The 20,554-nt window shown below is 40.6% G+C and overlaps 1 protein-coding gene across 1 annotated transcript in view; it reads right to left on the minus strand.

The window, feature by feature from the left end:
- The window catches only part of wwc1 (WW and C2 domain containing 1), a 66,061-nt gene extending 46,571 nt beyond the window's left edge, over positions 1–19,490 (minus strand). The window contains exons 1-2 of the mRNA XM_030438493.1: positions 18,424–19,490; positions 68–177 (exon numbers count right to left, since the gene is read on the minus strand). Of these exons, the coding sequence (XP_030294353.1) occupies positions 68–177; positions 18,424–18,542 (229 nt within the window). The 5' untranslated portion in view covers positions 18,543–19,490. The remainder of the gene's footprint in view (positions 1–67; positions 178–18,423) is intronic.
- Positions 19,491–20,554: the final 1,064 nt, after the last annotated feature.

The following is a 20,554-nucleotide window of genomic DNA, read 5'->3' on the forward strand; positions in this document are numbered from 1 at the left end:
AAGATGGAGAATAAAAGGTTGAACAGAGAAAGTGGGACGAAGAGATGAGCAGTACGAACAAACTCACTGGTGTTGTGGTCGACATAGTACGCTCCGACGACGGGGTCGTACGCCTCCTCCCAGCCGACCGGCAGCTCATCCCCGATACAGTCAGCGAACGTCAGAGGCTTCGTCTGCCTGAAGGACAACACACAACCGCACAACCGCACAACAGATTCAGAAACAGAATCGTCTCCGCTGTGATCAACAAACTTCACAGACCTCGTGAGTCCGACAGACAGAAATATCAGTAAAAAACATTACATCTAAATAAACTTGGGACTCTTCAGCTCCGGGAAGAATGTGTCACCATTTTCACACATTTCTATTGATTAAGCAGTGAAATGAATGACACATTAACAACATAATGACTATGATGATCACACGCAGCTCAGTGTGAATTATGATGATGAATCAACACTCAGCTGCCCTGCTGGGCGCTGAATGCTCAACGACAGTCATCAGCAGGACAGAAAAACAACTAAATGACTTATTAATGCGCGTTCTGAGCCGACACTCTCCCTCAGTGTGCAGAAAGCTTCTACAAATCCATTTCAGTCAATCAAAACTGATTAACGGACTGTTTACATTGAGATCTTTTTCTGAAAATGCTCGAGCTGAAATAATTAGTTAATAAATGATCTGTCAATAAAGAGAAAATGAATCACCAACGATTTTGTTCCATGATTTCTTGATTCAGACTTTTATTTAACCAGAAATGGCTTCTGGTTTCTCACATGAGAGGATTTATTGGTTGTAATTGTGTTCCAGGAATGCAAACTGAATATCTTGAGGTTTTCCGACTGCTAGCTGTAAAAAGTGCAATTTGAATGTGTCGTAAGCGTACAGTGCTGCTACAGATATCATAGAGAACCTGTGATCTCAGCTCTATGACAAAGCCAGACAGTGTCAGGCCCACATGGTTTATTTCATCCCAGCTCACAGTGTTTGTCTGAGAGCAGTTTCAGGAGGAGGAGGGTGAGTGTGAGTGGAGGGGGTGGGGGCGAGTAGTCTGGTGTTTCACTGAGTCCTCTATTCACCTCACAGGGAAAAGGAGAGGAGGGAGGGGGTCCCTGTTGTCGGCCACAATAGGAGGAAACCGGCCCGTGGCATTCCACAAGCAGCGCTGACGCATCGCCTGGAGGTTTCTGGGGCAACCCTCGGCCCTACAGCGGCCCTACACCGACTTCTCTGCAGCGGCAATGAATTCAGCCGTTTCTACATCTTGTTGTGACATAACTGAGCGTTTCAGTGACCACAAGACTTTCAGCCTACCTGTATTATTAATGATGTTTGCATCGGCAGTGAAAATGACCATTTAATACTTGATTTTACAGCTACAAGGCAGTAAAAAAATTCTAGAATCGAGAAAACGGCCAATATGCACACATTTTGTTTTAAACGATCGCTAAAAATGTGGTTTTCAAACACACAAGGGAAGGATATTTAACAGTTGAACTACAGACTCAATGCATTATAATCTCTTACGACTAAATGTTTTCATATCGGTGCATATCCGGCACATTTAGGGCAGTATATATGTGGATACCGGCCAATTTCAGCCAACCAATATATCTAACGGACTCTAGTTTTGACGGGGTCGAGAACAAAGGGAAAGCGTTGTTTTAGCGTGTGTATTAAAACTCAAATATCATGTCAACAAAGGCCTCTAAAATTTGAAACTATGCAATCAGACGCGTCCTTTCTTTACAGTTTCTCCACATTCCCACAAAGATAACAAACAAACATGTGCAAGGAAGAGCTCCATGAGAGACAACGACCAGCAGAGTAAAGACCGCCACTCTTGTCTTTGGTTTTTTCTCCTCTGCTGCCTCTTGTGTTTCGTGACTGCAGATAAACACAAACACCGAGCGGCGGCTCGCTGCTGAAGGGAGAAACTGAACTAGGTCCTTTTTCAGCTGATGAATAATGAAAGGGGCCCGGAGAAGACCCCCTCAGCTCCGCTCTAAATTTAGCTCCGGGAAGACAGGGAGGCTTCTGCCAACCGCTGATCCCAGAAAAAGCCTGCTGGTTGGCTGGCCGGGTATCCACATCCCATTATTTGATTCCTCTCCCTCCTCTCACCCACTAAATCCTGCCGTGTAATCGCCGGGCCGAGGGGAGCCGCTGACCTAAACTCGTCGCTCACCGTCACCGCTTCCCTCGGAGCGAAGGACCAGCTGGCAGCGGCGGCCCAGCCTCCATTTCACTGTCAGTCATTCAATAGCCACTTGTGGAGCTTCTCACATGCTTCACCGCTCCAGTGCTCAGACTGCCTGCCGTGGCTTATGTGGCAATACGGAGAGAAACTACTAACACGGTAATAATTAACACATAATAACACGACAACAGGCTGAAATCCTGTCTGTTCATGCTCATTTTGTCAGCCCGAGAGAATACGGATAAGACACATTTCAACAAGATCCCGTCAACAGAATAAGTTAGGACGGCTGTCCAGTGATATTTCAGCTGATTTCTTACATCTCAGTATTCACAAAGAAATGTACCATTATCTTTATCATCTTGAGCCTGTGAACAGTAAATATCCATGTATTTTTATTCCTCAACCAGGGTGCAAAATTATAGCTTTTTCGCACAAATGTTCAGATTTAACCAGCCAGTCAACAGATAATCATTGTTTTTTAGGCTGGTGACTGAAGCAGATCTACCAGCCACTGGCATATTTTACCAGGCTGGCTGGTGGCTGCTGCTAATTTGAGCCTCGACCTCAACAATGAGTTTCTGTTGTCTGACGTGACAGCAACAAAACCATCAAAGACAACAAGAGGAAGTCGACATATTGTATAGCTACGAGCCAATCCAGTGAACGTAACGTGTGGCGGGAGTGTGTGCACGCTGAAGCTTCACCAACCACGTTATTCCACTGCCAGTCGTGTTCTTACAAACATTACAAACCTCATATACGGACAAAAGAAGTGGATTAAATGTACATGCTTTATACCATCACACTTTACACTGTGCTTCTCATTCACACGAGTTCTTGGATGCCATGTAAGGTGTTTTTCTGACTGAACCAGCGACCCTGTGATTAGTGGACGGCCTGCTCCATGACCGGCGTATTGTCACAGACTTGAGCTAAAAATGGTGACAGGCAAAAAAATAATTGTGTTGTCTACCTTACAGTGATTACTGAGGCAAAATTCATATTGTTGTTAAACTTCTACATGTTAGTGGAGTCAAGTATTAGGGCTGGGTATCATCAGGTACCTCGCGATACGATACTATCACGATATTTTGCCCACGATAACGATAATATCACAATACAGTGATTCTGCGATAATCGGCTTATTGCAAGAAATTTCATCCACGATACATCACGATATCTGTGTCACTGAAGAAATTCTGAATTTATTGACTGCACTGAATCCATTTCACAGGAATTACAAAACATTGTCAATCAATTTCACATGAATGACAGCCAAGTAAACAAAGAGTATATTGCACAGTGTCTCTTCTTAACACACACACTGACAATAGCTATCATTAAATATCTATATGTGTGGGTTTCAGAACTACTTAAACCATTTTTTAAATTGTAATTGGTTGTATACCTATGTTTGAATAAAGATAAAGCTGTCCTCCGAAGAGGGGTGGTGGGCCCAAAAAAAAAAATGTTTTAATTTATTATTTTTTTTACATTTTTAAATATCGATATTTGGCACCAGTGTATCGATAACGTACCTCAAGACGAAATATCGTGATATATCGTAGTATCGATATTTTGGCACACCCCTATCAAGTATTAGTTTAAAGTAAATGTTGCTGTACTTTTACAATTATTTAAATAATTTATGGGCTGTTTCCCACTGATTGTGTTAAACGGGCTGATAATATTGCCTCATATTGATCGCAGGCCCTTATATTGAATCAAATCCTAAACATATCTTCCATGTGAGTGTCAAATCAAACCAAGACAATTTGATGCAAATGTGTTACTTCCTCACGGCGAAATATTCAGACACAGTTGAATACTTTTTCTTTTCACTGCAGCCTCATCATTTTCTTTTACTACTGGTGGTGCAGACTCAAAGGCCTGAGAGGATCATTTGTGATGGACATATTCAAATAAATCCACTTGACATTTTGTTTATGCCTCTGGTGAGTCTACACAGGCTGAAGTCGGATCCAGACATCGACTGTTTTTCCTCAGTTTACTGGACTGACAACGTTATTTATTTTACTTCGTGTTCTGGTTTCTTAAACTTCAGAAAACGATCTTAACTCGATCTTGAATGCTGATCATCAAAAGAAATCAGAGAAGCGTTAAGTTCTGATCGCTTCGATAAGTGGTTCTTTTGAAGCTGGTATCTTTGACTCCAGACTGGCATCAGACAGCTCAGATGAAACATGGATCAGTAGATGTTGTGAGTCATCCATGTGGACTGACAGCGTGCTGCTGGTTGGCCGGTCCGAGCACCGCAAAGACGCTCATACAAGTTTTATTGGCAGGTTAGTCGAGAGTTACTAGAAGAAACACACACACTCTCTCTTTTGATGAGGGTCACACTCGACAGCAGCCGGGTTAAATACATATAAAAACACTTGCAGCAAAGTTTTATTTTAATTAGCCACATTTACGAGGCAATTACTGATTTTCAAACAGAAGTTATGTTGATCTTTATCCTCTCGCTTGTGTCCAGAGTGCGTAACCCTGCCTTATATAACTGCTAACCCCGCCAATTAATAAGTTTCAGTGTCACATGATGTTCTGCATGTTTTTTAAGAAGCTTATCTTAAACTCTGGGAGGAAAAACACTGAGTTCTTGTGATGTTTTCAGCATCAAAGCGGTCAAAAATTAATGTGCAGGGTATCAATACTGCCTCTATATCTGCCTTTAATGCCCAAACACACAGTACACACATCACACACACACACACACACACACACCCCCAAGGTTTCACATACCAAGGTAAACAGCCAGGCCGGGCCCCGGTGCTCTAATGCAAACTGACAAAGCGTGCGGCAGAGTGCAAACACACAGGGAGGCGGGCTGCATATCTGAGCGGTGAGTCAGACGACGACGCGCTGAAATGCTCATTCAGAGCGGCGTATAAATTCCTCGAGTCGAGTTATGAGGCTTCCAGCTACATTTCACAGCCGCTCAAGGTCCAATAGTAAAACAATCTCTCTCTCACACACACACACACACACACACACACACACAGGATCCCTCACTCTTCTTTCACATTCACCTTAGAATCCATTATACAAACTGTCAACGCGACCAGATAAAAAGCCTTTTTATGATAAACAAACTGCTCATAAAAAGACGAATTAGATCTGCTGCAGTGTTTCTGCACATTGCTCTGTTCACACCAGTGACGGCGTTATCAGATAGCATTCCTTTAACCTGACGACATGCATTCAGTGCGTCACTGCAAGGGTGGATCGATGATATTGCACTTTGCGAGAGCTACAGGGGCAGCTCTGTCCAGAGGTTTTCCTTCTTTTGTTCCCCTTTTTTGTTTTATGTCGAAGGTCTGCAGAGACATTCATATTGTCAGTACGCTTTCAGAGTCCATGGCCACTTTTTCAAAGCGACAGCAGAACTAACAAACACTTCTTCACAAATCTGATTCATCATACTTTAGCAAGGGTTTGTTTAGAAAAAGATTGACAGAATAGAAGAGGAAGGACGAAAACGGAATGTTTTTTTTTTTTTAAAAAGCATTCCTCTGATGAGGAATGATTTATTGATAGGAAACAAAATAATAGAGCCTGACAGAGACATTGGTTGGCTGACCCTAAACCTATGCAGAAAAAGATGCTGGGGTAATTTATTTTTACTAAATTCATTGCAACTTTACTGTTTAAGTCGGCCAGTGTCATTTTAGATGATAAAGTTAATTCATGAACTGTAAAATATCCTGTCTTCATTCCCCATCTTTGTTCCCTATCCACCTTTGAAGGATCATTGCAAAAGATTTGTATACTGGCTGATATAAAAAATTGTAATTATTGCGACAAAAAATAAGTGCCAGTCAGACTCGACTCAAAACTGTCTTGATTACTGATTAATTCTTTCGGTCATTGTTCGAGGAAATATGTCAAACAATTTGCTGGTTCCAAATGTGATGATACGCTGCTGTTCCTTTGTCTTTTATGATGATAGTAAGACTTTCGGTTTTGGACTGTTGGTTGGAACACAGAAGCAATCTACAGACGTCACTTTATGCTCTGGGAAATTGCAATCAACATAAATCAACACTGAATATGATGTTAGCTGGAGCCATACATGTAATAAACTATCAAATCAGCACCACAATCTGGAAGTCCCGTACGGCTGCAGGTACATTACATATTCAAATAAAGAACATCAGATATCTGTGACTCACACACACACACACACACACACTCTGACAGCAACATCTTTACGTAAGGCTTGCCGTCTTTCTTCATTCCTAAACCACAGGCTATAATAAGTCAAGTTTTTATGTGACTGCTGCAGCATTAAATTCAAAGCCAACAGGTCCACAGTTTCTCTCTCCGTCTCTCTCTCTGCTCATCAACGATGATTTGAAACTTCACAGACACATTGTGAGAGAAAGATGGCTCTGAGCCTCTCTGCTGCTTGTTACTTGCAGCCTTTGTGATGTAAGAATCAGAGTTTATTTCACTTTTTTACAGCACTCGTGCTTCACGTCCGTGGGTAACAGTTTCACGTAATTGCCAGGGAATAAAAACAGTTTCCGAGGAAGAGGAGGTTTTGCTCAGAGATGTTCCTGTACTATTTCATACATTTTCATACGGGTATATGGGACACTGTCATGGTCTGATTTAAGGACCGATATATCACGTGGTATCGGATCAGGGCATAGACTTGTATACCTGCTTGAGATCCAATCTGGGATTTTTGATAGAATCAGAGATAAACACGAAACTGGTAATAAGTAGTAAAACATAAGTTTTGTTGACATTGTAATGTAAAGTAAACAGCAGACGCCAATTGTCCTCAATCGCCTGAAATGCATGCAGTCAGGTTATATAAGAGTGAGAGGGAAAACTGTGATAAACTGCTGAGAAACTTAGAGGAAAAACACGTTACAAAACAAATCTGATGTAGGCCTATTTGTTGTTCGGTGTATTCCCATTACTCAAGTTTTTCCAGTAAATACAACTAGCTGGGAGTATTTCATCAATCTCAACTATCTCCGCCTCCTCTTCCCTGCACAAACGGTGAGATATGTCTTCGGTGAAAGCAGCACTGATGACAACAGAAAGAGACATGTACTGGCCCTGGTTCCAATTATTCTCATTTAATTATCCATTCATTGACTGATTGTTTCAGCACTAGTTCAAGCGTATGAATGTGAATCACAGCTACCTTAAAAAATGTGCATCTGCAGAGAAGCTTTTGTTTTTGCACACAAGAACTGAGGCTGCTGTCGTGATGCTGTCTGCCGTCTGACATCTCATTTCAGCAGTTTATGTACTGCGTCGGTTTGGGAGAGCGCTGCAGTATTAATGCTGTTGTTGTGAGCTCCTGCAGATAAATAAGTTATAACATGGTGGGTTATGTATTAAAATAAATTACGCTGCAGCGGTGTGCGAGCCGGCCTCTGTTCAGATCCCAGTTAGCAGTTTGCGGGGCCTCGCGCTGCACTTTGACCCCGTGCACCTTGGCAAGCAGTGAAAGGGATTTCAGATGAATCGGGCCTTTGGTTGGCGAGTCTGCGCGCTGCTCGTTCCTTCACGTCGTGTGTTTCAGGAATGTGTGTGTGTTTTTTAAGGACTTTGTTTGGGGAGATTTATCCTCTTTCTCGCTGCTTAACCAGTGGAGCTCCACTTCATTCCAACTCCCACCTGTTTACGACTGCATCTGTTGTTATTAATTTTACTTTGTTCGCTTGCTGTTGTCGTCGTCAGGTCACATATTCACTCTTAATTTCCACAACAGGCCTTATGTGCCACTAGTGATGTTTTGTGGCACAAAAAAACAAGGCCCTGGATTGGATGTACCACTGGGAGACAGCACAGGTGGCCGACATCTGAAAATCACATCTGTGGCTGAAGGATTACGAGCACTGCATCAATAAAATTACAGGTCTGTAATATCAGACAGGATCCAATGCGCAGAATATGAGTGAGCAATATGGATCACAATGCAGTACACTGATGCAGTACTGAGAAACAGTAATATACATATATATAAAACATCTATTAAATGCTGGTGCAAAGCTGACAACCAGGCATCAGCTTTTGGTTGCTGAAACTGAAAATATGGTTGCCATTTTAGTCAACTTCTATTCTGACTAATTAAGATACTATGCCGTTATAGGTCAGCTTATTATTGAAATGTGACATGAGAGATTGTTAAAAGGCTTTATTACAGTAACCAGGATGTGCTACCTTGAACTAGTGGACTGAAAGTGTCAGTAACAGGTAGGGCTGGGCGATATGGCCTAAAAATTGAATCTCCGATTTTTTCACACCAAACTCAATTTACGATCTCAATCGATTTTTTTTTCTTCAAATTACAAAGAAATTATCAAAAGCATTGTGCTTATTTTTTTGCTATGATTTTAAACAAATTTGCCCTGCCATTGGAAACAGTGCAGCTTCAAACTCACTTGAAAAAATATATAAAAGTGCATCCTTTTGAAAAGACTGTGTCCCTTTTTGATAAAATGCTTTTGTAAACATATTTAACATGTCAGATTGCTTGCTATTATAAAAACATCAGTTTTCATATTGGTATTGATAAAGTGTGAACATAACTCTCATTAAATACTTTATTTTGCAAAATGTGCCTTTGTTTACAAAAAAGTATTTTATATCCCTGAAGATATGTAAACTAAATTAAACATCTGCATGCATTGCATAGTAAACATGACATGTTGGTAGATGTACAGGACATGAGGTGTGTGCTTGCTGTCTGTTTTACACATTTTTGACCAGGAAGACGAGCCTGTCTGCTTCCTCTGGTTTGAGTCAGGACCCGTTGTGGCTTCGTAGCACAAACCTGCGGTCGAACATTTTCAGCATGTGGATGAACCTCCAGCTTTTCCACTACGGGCACCATATCTTTAACGATATGCAACATGACTGCACCCATAAAAGCTGTCCACCGGGCCGCTTTCTTGTCATACGGGACGCAATTATTACATGATTTTGCTAATGTTGGCTGCTTTATAGTGGGTGTTTGTGGGCTGCAGCGGTTTTCTCGTAAGTGAACAACAAGTGTCCCACTGTGATACAGGCGTCTGTTTGAGATGCTGAAATAAATGGGTCGGTCCGCTGCCTTTAGTTGCAAAAGCCTCTGAATTAACTTTGCAGCGGACGGTGGTTTGTTCGAGGTCCGACGCTACAAAACCAAACTACTAACGAGACAATGACTTTTTAGGAACAAACTCTCGGCTCGCTGCATGTTGTGTTTGTTTCTCTGCGGAAAGTCAGTGCAAGGAGGGCGAAGCCCACTATGAACCACGGGAGCCTGAAAGGAGCGGCGGCGGAGCAACTTAAATAAAAAATCGATTTTCATTTTTTAAAATCGTCCTAAACCAAAAACTCGAATTAATCGATTTTACCGATTTATCGCCCAGCCCTAGTAACAGGGGAATATGTTGTTCCGCCTTTGCAGCATAATCTTCCATCCATCTAAACGAGGCTGGGATACTTCAACTCACTTCAACATTTGTTTGAGATGTTGAAGGGTAAGTCAAACTTTTCACCTCAGTCAAGCACAAGAAAAAACAAGACTTGGGGTACGCATTACCTGGCATTGCCTGCAAAAGAATTTAGGCATGTCACAGTCTCCAATACCAGAGCCAACGGTGCAAAGATTCATCTGAGACTATATGAAAATTGGTAATTGTTTTCAAATATGTAAAACTACAGTTAACATCTTTGCGCAGACTTTACATGACAACATAACTAAGGTCAGAAGAATATTGTTTGAGGAAGATGGTAGTGTTGATGTACAGTGGATTTACTGTCCCTCTAGCATCAACCACGTACACAAAACACGTAAAATACAGAGACAAAGTCAACCTAATGCAATAAGAAAAGACTCTGTGTTCTCGCTCACACTCAACCGTCACAGAGCAAAGAAAAAAAACAAGTGGTAAGCCTCCAGAATTCCAGACATAAGCCATTAAAGGGATTTGGTGTCAAAGTCCGAGGGGTCTTAAGTAACTGGTAAAGATGAAAAACGAGCCCCCATGAAAATCTGCCCTCCCCTCTACACTGTGGGTTTTTTGTACAAGTGGGACTGTGTCATTTGGCACTGCATGCTTGGCAATCTAAGCCTGTTACATCGATGGATTTATGAGAGACAGAGAAAGGTAACACACACCTTCAGACCTGATTTCTAATTGCAGGAATGTCAGTAAGCAGGATGTACCCCGGGAGAAAAACAGCCAAGAAGAAAATAACTCAGGAATGTTTTTATGACCGGTCAGTTTTTCCAGTTTGGGTGCAATATGAATTTATGTACTTTGACAAAACCAAAAAAGTGTTCTGCATTATTTTTTTATATTTGGAACATTTTAAAAGGAGTCAAACCCTCAATCCCATCAATTATTTGGCATAACAACAAGAATTAAAAAACTTAACCAACCACTATGTCAACAAAGACATCTAAACCACTTCAGTGTAAACACTATTACAACCACCTTCTAGTTAACTAATAAACTCTTTTCACACAATACACCATGCAGTGTCCAACCAATTATCCAAGGACTTCTTAATCAGGGATTTCACTGAAACTAAGCTCCTCAAGCAGGCCGTTTTTAGTCTGGACGACAAAATCAAATATGTCCTTAAGAAGTCTTTAAAGTCAAAATCATGTTCATGGGTTTCAGTCACGTGACTTTTTCGTTCTGGCCGCCATCTTTAGGACCATTAAGGACCGTACGATATAGTGTACTGTTAGCGCCTTCAACTGGTTCGAGGGGAAATGGCTAACAAAACTCATCTCTCCACGGAGGAAAAGCAGCGCTATGTTACAAAAACAAGTATTTCAGGATTGGATCCACATGTACTCCCAAATGGATTACAAACCCCGCTTTTGTCCCGCAACATTTGCCAAATATTTGTTTTGGCAATAGTTTCATTTTTACCTTATACACAATCCATTGCCATACAGCTGGGAGCACCAGCTCCGGTGCAGCAAAAAAAAAAAAAGTACGACTTGAAATTCAAACTTTCTGTCGAAAAATATTCGGAGGAAAACTCGGGAGAAGCAGCTGCTAGATATTTCTCTGTCGACCCCAAGAAAGTGAGAGATTGGCGAAAAAATCAAACAGAGCTTCAGTGTCTGTCTGAGGAGGACAGCAGCAGGGCCAAGCTGCATGCTGGAGGGACGAAGAAGGCTAGCGAGGAGCCTGAGATAAACATGCGGAGATGAGTTATCAGCAAACGGGCACGCCACGAGAGAGTGTCCCGCAAAATGATCAGGGCGATGGGAACAAATGTCCGCCACCGTGAGTGACAGCAGAGATGAGGAGTTTGCTCCGCCGCAACAACTTCACTTGCAGAAGGATGCCAGAGAATTCACAGAGAAGCTGGCAAAGTTTGTGACATTTTCATCCCGGATTTTTGTGAGGGAGTAATTAAACGCCTGTCCCAAACTGCCGCCTGGTCTGTTAGTTGGTTGAAACAAATAAACGCTCCGGCCATTATTTGGTATTTTACGGTATATGGGTGCTAATTTCCACTTCTGCTAGCTAGGCTAACTAACGTCAGTTCAGAGTCAACGAACTTACCCGAAATAAATGATCATTGCACAGCCTGGAGTGTTCTGTCGGCGTCCAGTGAATCCTTCTAATTGCAGCTATCCACTTCTGTCTCCTTTCTGTGTTCTTGGGAATGTTGTAAATTATGTGTCCATCTTTGTTTGACTTGCTGTTATTACAGCCTACAGAACAGCAAATAGACGGCATTGTTTACATTAGACTACCGTAGCTCCGGTCCTAGGACGGTCTTCAAGATGGCGCTGTGACTCATGTGTGACGTCACATGAAACGCATGAATTATCGAAAGCCTCAGAAAAGTTACCAAATGGCCCTAACCATAACTCTAAATATTGTCTGGAAGTAGAGAGAGGATGGAAAATGTAGAAAAAGGACCAAAAACTTCAGTCAACCATTGGCATCCAGTTGCATTCATTTCACTATAGTGCTGACTTCCAAACAATCATTGTCTTTCAAAAAGTTCTACTTTTTGGACAACCATTTCATCCATCCATTTCATTATTGTGGTCAACGCTGGCTGAGCCGCTGGCTTCTATCCATTTCACAATAGTGGTCATAGTGTAGGGCTGCAACGGACAATTACTTTCATTAACAATCTGCAAATTATTTTCACAATTTCATCATTCGTTCGTTTTCTTTTCCGCTTTTCCGCGAGGGTTGCGGGATGTTGCCGCTTTTTACCCCCCTGAGGGTTGCGGGGCTTACTGGGGCCAAATCCAGTTGTACTCATGGGCGAAGGCCAGGGTACACCCTGAACGAGTCGCCAGCTCATTGCAGGACCCTTACTGATGGCAGTGGCTGCCCCACAGGGTGCCAACTGCATATCAGGAGCATTTCTGGGGTTCAGTATCTTGCTCAAGGATGCTTCGGCATGTAGCTCAGTCCCACCCCAGGGGAGCCGGGGATTCGAACCAGCGACCTTCCGATCACTGGTCCACCAGCTCTACCCACTGAGCTACAGCCGCCCCAATTTCATCATTCACTCTACAAAAGTTTTTTGTTTGTTTGTTTGTTTTACATTTTGTAGAGTGAGTTTCATCATTCACTCTACAAAATGTAAAAAAATATTCAACTTCCACAAACCAAAGTCAAATTGCTTCTTTTTTCCAACCAACAGCCAAAACCCCCCAATTTTTAATTTACTTCTATACCTGACAAAGAAAAGCAGCACATCCTTATATTTATATATATTTAGCACTTTGAGATTTGTTTAAATGTAAAGTGCATTAGAAATTAAATTTACTATTATTATTATCATTATTATTATTATTATATTATATTTAAGAAGCTGAAATCTGAAAATCAGTATGTTTCTATTTAGATCAACTACTCAATGACAAGTATAATTGCTGGAGCTCTACTGTCCATCCCAGGCAGAAATTTGACCTCAATCCATTTCACTATGTTGTTTGACTTTAAACAGCCATTGTCTTTTATCACTTTAATGAATTTATATAGGGCTTTATTTTTTAAGCAACCACTGGCTTCCAACCATAATATTAAGCATCCCAGTCAGCAATTTGACCTCAATCCATTTCACTATGGCAGCCAACCTTCCTGTCAGCCATTGGCTGCCATCCATTGTACTACAATGTAGGACAGTGAATAATGAATTTTTTCAAAATCTGCTAGTCAGAATTTCCCCGAACACAAAATGACGATTTCATTTACAATCGAAAATGAGAGAAAAGCAGCAAATCTTCATATTTATGAAGCAAATTTTTAACATTACTACTTCAAAAAACGAACAAAACATTCAGTTGTTCATCAAAATAATGGAAATGAATTTACTTTCGATTGACTAATTGATTTATCAACTAATCATTGCAGCTCTACAATAATATGTGACATCCCAACAACTGGCTTCCATCCATTTCACTCTGTATTTTGACATTTAACAGCCATTGCATTCCATTAATTATATGAGGTTTGACATTCTGAGCAACCGTTGGCTTCTATCCATTTTACTTGGCAAGAGAGCGATCTCTTCAAGAGCCTTGAAACTTGTTTGAGATGCTGTAAATAATCCATCACAGTGACAATTTAGTCGGTTTTATTTGGTTCCAAGTTGCATAATGATTGTATAATAATGTCGACATGTTCCAAAGCAGAATCAGGGTATACAATTTGTCAGCATTAATATTAGATGCTTAACATTTGTTTCCTGATGATGGGGCCTCGTTGATGACAACACAGATCAGAAATGAACACAAACGAGAAAGATGAGTTCTGAAAAATGGTCCCGGCTCATTTGATAATAGGAATGCAAAACCGACCAAACACACTGCAGTAAAATGAGAGGAAAACAATGCAACGTTTGTTACATGATTTGTAGTTAACTGGTTGGATTATTGACATGGGGCTTTGACAGGTCGACTTACTGTACGTCTCTATTAAAATGTGTTCCTAGCTAATACAGGACATAACAAAATCAGGCTGGCAGAGAAACAAACACATGAACCAAGGTATAAATAATATCTAAAATAATGCAAAATATAGGACACAACTGAACTGAAAATAGCTCTGTATTATCTGGGATATTACTTCGGGGCACTAACTCCTGAGATTTGTTCCTGCGAAGTCTAATACGTTCCTACTCTAATGGTTTGAACAGGAGTGAGGAAGTCCTGCCCTTTGTTTATTCCCTGCCTCCCCTCTCAGGGCTTTAGAGACATCACTTATGAGCAGAGCACACTGTGAGAAGGAACACCTTGTTTATCACCCTCTTGATGCATTCACTTTACACTAAAGGATGTCGACATTCCTCACAGGGAAGGAAAGCTCCCAGCTTCAAGGTCGAATCTCTAATTCAAACGAGAAGAGACTGTAGTTCTGAAAACAGACATCACTTCTGCAAGCGAGTCAAGCTCTCGTTACGATTTCCTCCCATCGTTCTGCTGTTCGCCGTCTCTCGATTAAACGTTTCAAGTTTTGGCTACAGCTCTCACATTCATACAAATTCTACCAGAGCTGCACAATGTTGGGAAATAATTCACATTATGATATTTCACTAGATAACTTGCATACCTCAATAGAGGGTTATACAGATGACATCACAGTGGGGCGTAAGTCACCATGGTTACAGCCACAGATCGGCCCAATGACTATTAAATGGCAGATTGTTAATATTGATCACATGCTGCCATCTTATACTTGAGCTTTAATGCAGTGACACTCGAAACACCTCTGAAATGTGAAATAGCCGAGTTAGCTTGCCCGACAGTTCAGAGCCGAGGCTGTCGAGCCTTAGTGCGAGGCAGCTGATGGAGTGTGCCGCTCGTATGGCGTCATATATTATTTTACTTCAGGAAGAAGTATGCCAGCGGTGCGTGGGGTGTGAATCTCTCAGACAAAACCAAAATTTTGCACATAATAAGTTTAAATTTAAGTTATCCAAGCAACATCTTATAATTTAATAAGCAATTAATGAATGTATTTACTTACTTCAAATGTTTTCCACTGGTTTTGGTCATTGAAATTTTCATCTGTCTGCCAACTACGTGTGATTTGGAAAAAAGCCAGCATACACCGTCTGCGATGTGACTATTACACATGCAAACACTGCGATGTCGATGCTGAGGCGATGTATTATGCAGCCCTAAATTTTACCTAAAACCAAACTGTATTTTGTGCGAATGTCCTTCTGTAGCTCAGCTGTTTGTAAAAGTTGAAAAAGATTAACCAGTCAGTTCACCGACAGAAAGTGTATCAAGAACTTTTTGCAAGCTCCCGAGGGATATTTGTGTCAGGAAATGCTCAAAATTACAGTAACATAAGTTTAAAACACAAAAACATAATAGACTGACATTCAACAGACATCAGAGCCAAATAGAGAAACAAAAGGTACTGCACATCGTTTCGGAAATACTGCCCCAGTATTGTAAAAAGGAAATTATATTTAAATGTTAAAAAGCCGATATTGCACAAGACATTTTAAACAATGCTGTACATTATATTGAGATTAAAGCTAATGATTTGATGCACTGAATATTGTTGACCTTTTATATTGTTAATAAGGTTGTCATCTGTCCAGCAACCCATGTAAACGACCAGATCAGGGTTTATCCTGCATGTTTTGCTTGTAGGGTCAAGTGATTAAATGTTAGGAATTATAGTATTTATTTATGTTGAGTCAGCATTCAAGCTCCAATTTAGTACAAAGCTACATTTTGCCTGTCGTGTTTTATCTCATAAGTGAAGATAAGATAGGACGAGATAAGATTTAGTATCAGGTGTTGCAGTAAATTCTTACATTTGAGAAGTTGGACAAATCAAAATGTAAGTAATTTGCTTTAAACCAGTATTAAATCAATGACAATGTGCCAATTCATTTTCTGCATTCCAACTAATTGTGCACAGAAGCTCAAGTTTGATTCCTTTCTCCACCACAGCCTGTTCTCATATACACCAGACTTTATAGATGAAGCTGTTACGTAAATAAGAACCTGCGTTAAGATAAGACTGAAGATTCACTGATCTGTTGGTGGATATTTACATGACACAGCAGCACAGTGACAAGCTGGGGTAAAACAGATAAACAACTATCTGAAGGAGATAAATGAAAATTAAAAGAGACATTTTTGTGACACTGTTTAGAGCTCGACGTCCAGCTCGTCCTCTTGATAAATCCTGTGCAAACAGCTCGAGGGGTCATCAGGATTAGTGACAGTCATACTGGTTTCAGTGCTGGGATAAACGCTGTGAAACCAGTATGATTCAGCACCTCCATCTGTCACCACTGGTGTCACTTGGTATTTGGGGTTTTTCCTTTTATCTGAGCCAGTTGTCTGAGAATAGAGGATGCTGTATGTTTTGCAGACACAAACTTGTGTTTTTTGGCCTTTCAGCAACTCTGGTGACAATCTACTAATCTTTTCAGTCACTCTCTGGTTTCAGCTGCTCAGATGTGACGTGTTTGCTGACATTTGTTGTGATAAATGACAGTCAGATGAATATTTTAGGGTTTGAGACACCATGATTGATTGTCCACAAGTGCACTGGGGCCAAGAACCTAGTTTCATCAGTGAAGATGACTCTGATGGGGATGGAGAATAAAAACATGCGTCTGTGGTTACCTGCCCTTTTTCTATTACCTTTAAGTATTTCAAAGAACAATAAACATCTGATGTCAGCTTCTCAAATGTAAATGAGTTTCTGGTTTCTGCACGTCAGAAGTCGGTACAGATTCACCTTTACCATTTTTATGACCGATCATCTGTCAATCATTTCTTCTGCCAGAAAATTGTGAAAAATATTGATTAGTGTTTCCCAAAGCCCAAGATAATGTCCTCAAATGTCTTGTTTTGTTCACATCCCAAAGACATTCAGTTTACTGTCACAAAGGAACCAGAAAACAAATCACATTTAAGAAGCTGGACTCAGATAATTCAGACGTAAACTTTACTCAAACAGATCAATCGATTATCAAAATAGTTGTCGATTGCTTTGAGAGTTGAAACTAATTAATTCGTCGTCTTAGCTCTGCCATGGACCTGCTGCTAAGTGCAAAGAGGGACTGACAACAGGTGCGACAACAGTTCCCTGAACAGGAAAACTGTCCATCCAGCAATCCAAGGCCGCAAGAAAGAAAAAGTATTTCTGTAATATAGTTAGTTATATAGTAGTATATAATAAGTTATGCACATAATTGATCTCTTTGTGGAGATAAGGGTTGAAAATGTGATTAATTTCATTGTCGATTGGTTAAAAATGTTTCCCAAAGCCCAAGATGATCGCCTCATATGCCTTGTTTCGTCCACAAACCAAAGATATTCAGTTTACTGTCACAGACGAGCAAAGAAACCAGAATATATCCACACTTAAGAAGTTGGAATAGGATTAAAACCTTTAAGTTTTATAATCAAAATAGCTAATTGCTGAAACTTACTGCTTAACCATTACAGCTCTGGTATGGACCTGCTGCGAAATGCAACAACAGACTGACTACCGGTGCAACAGTGGCCCGAACAGGAAAACAGTTAATCCATCTCTGGTTGGTTAAAATAATTTACATTTAGAGTCCACACATGCAAAGCAGCCCTTTTTAAAAAAGTAATACAATCTTCAATCTGTTCCCCCAAAGCCCAAGATGACGTCGTCAAATGTCTTGTTTGGTCCAAAGCTGGAATTCCTCTTCTCAAACAGATTGTTAAAATAGTTGGTGATTAATTTAATAGTCTCAAGTCCAAAGTGCAACGAGAGACTGACCACAGGTGCAACAGTTCCCTGAACATGAAAACAGTTAATCCACCTTTGCCTTGTTAAAATAATTTACATTTAGTGTCCACACATGCAAATCCAGCTCTTCAGTAATCCATTTTTTCCATATTTATTGGTGGAATGTGGGTCAGCAAACTAGCAAAATGAGGACAAATGTGCTATTTTATTAAGATCATGGTTTATATCAATAAAAGCAACAGACTTGTGGTGTTGTGATGAAGAACTGAGGACCAAAGTTCATTGATTTTTTTTTATGTTAAGTGCAGCCTGACATGATTATCATCTGTACCTGCACAGCAGCATGCACAGATGCAACCTTTCCATCACCTATCCAGTCACATTTCTGTTATGTTTGACATGTGTGGGGTGTTTTCGAGCATCTGCAGGAGGTCAAAGGTCAACATCTTCTTCATTAGTAGCACAACATCACACACACACACACTCTCTTACCTGTCTCTGGGGTCGATCCAGCTCGTAGCCTGGTTAATGTGGTCAATATAATACACTTTGCCATCAAAGTCTCTGGCTTCCTCCCAACCCTCAGGTAGTGGCAACTCCTTCCTTGGCATGTCAGGCGAGTCTCCATGTAATTAAATCCTCTCTACTCAAAATCATAACGAAGGGAAACCATCGCTTTTCTCTGTCACCATCATCATCAGCAACATCAACAAGGATCGAGCGGTTATTCCCAAAATTCCCGGTCTGGCGCGGTTTGGATTAGGCCATAATAATAATAATAATAATAATAGGAATCATAATAATAATCCATATTAATCCACAGATCAAATCTCAAAGAGGGGCTTGATGAATGGAGCTATCAGAGGATGAAATACTTCCAGTTAGCTGCACTTGTGCACCAATTCATGTCAATGAAAGAGTCGAGACATCCACAATGGGTCATAAAACTGCCTTTAGACGTGTTTTTCCACACGTTAGCGCCTCTTTCTCAACTTTTCCCACTGTGGTTGGAAACTTTGAGGCGGCCTGGTGACAACTTTTGAAGTGAAGTAGAATTATCCTCGGTCCACGGAGCACGGACGGTGCTGCTGCTGCTGCTGCTTCTATCAACGTAAACAGAAAGGCAGCCTCACGTCCAGGTCCATAAACCGCCAAATTAAAGTCAAACTGAGGGGCGGTGTTGTGTCCGGAGCAAGTGCTGCTTCTCCCGAACAACCCGCCCGAGTGGTTCTAATAGAGAAAATCCTCAAACCGGGCTCGTTTCTTCTTCTTCTTCTTCTTGCCTACAGGCCACCATGTTTAGCAGCAGTAACCGATGCTAGCCGCCAGCCGCGGGGGAACGAAGAGTCAAGAACACCGCTGAGAGAAGAAAGTAACGAGCGAATCCAGAGCCGTTAAAACCCGACAAACCCGACACGAACTTGACCGGTAATTTTTGTTAAGATATGCTTTAAAAAAAAAAAAACGGGACGGGAGGGAAGCGGCGGCGGCAGCGGCGGTAAAGTCTGTCCTCAGTCCCGATGACTTCAGCCGGGGGACCGTTGTCAAGCGACACACAGGCACCGCGGCTTCCGGCTAGGACTTCAAAATAAAGGATCTGTGAAATAAATTCACACGGCAAAATAAGACTTCCGGTCATGGTTGTCATGCAGAAACACACAAGCAGTGTTGTAAAAGTACACAAAAGTCATGTTTCTGATATATTACTGAAGATTAAAGTCACCCATGCGAAAAGTACCTGAGTCAAAGTCTTCAAGGAACTGAAAAAAAAAACATACTACAGGTATCAGAAATGGAAGTAAAAGCAAATGATAAATATATTTATATGTGTGACGGAGACACAGCAAAAATTAGATTTCTGGTCATGGTTGTCAGATGCATAAACACACAAGCAGTGTTATAAAAGTACACAAAAGTCATCTTTCTAAAAATCTTACCTGATATTACTGAAGGTTTATGCACCTATGCAAATAGAACTTGAGTAAAAGTCTTCAAGTATCTGAAAAAAACATACTGCAAGTATCAAATGTGGAAGTAAAAGCAAATAATATGTACACATGTTTTGTGGCAGAAGTTTTGAAAAATCTGATATGAATACATTATGATAAAGATGTGTAATGGAGACAGAGCAAAATAAGACTTGTGGTCATGGTTGTCAAATGCAAAAACACACAAGCAGTGTTGTAAAAATACCCAAAATTCATACTTAATGAAAGTAAAGACATATTTCTAAAATATTACTTAGTATTATTGAAAGTTAAAGTCACCCAGGCAAATAGTACTTAAAGTAGCTGAAAAAACATGCTACAAGTAGAAGTAAAAGCAAAAAATAAATATATTTGTATGTGTTTTCGGGCCAACTTTTGAACAATCTAATATGAATACATCTTGATAGAAATGTGTAATGGAGTCAAGATATTTTTCATCTAAAATAGCATCACTGCACTGAAACAGCAAACCTAAATTATCCCAAGCATAGAAGAGTCCATTAGAGCCCAACCAATACTACAGTTTTCTTTGGGCCAATGACGATAAAGATATATGGAAGAAGATCTGATATAGAAACATCTTAACAGAGGCAGGATATTTTACATCTTAACAATAAATGTTATTGGCTAAAATA

Source organism: Sparus aurata, chromosome 13 (assembly GCF_900880675.1).
Source record: "Sparus aurata chromosome 13, fSpaAur1.1, whole genome shotgun sequence".
In the NCBI taxonomy this organism is placed as follows: domain Eukaryota; kingdom Metazoa; phylum Chordata; class Actinopteri; order Spariformes; family Sparidae; genus Sparus; species Sparus aurata.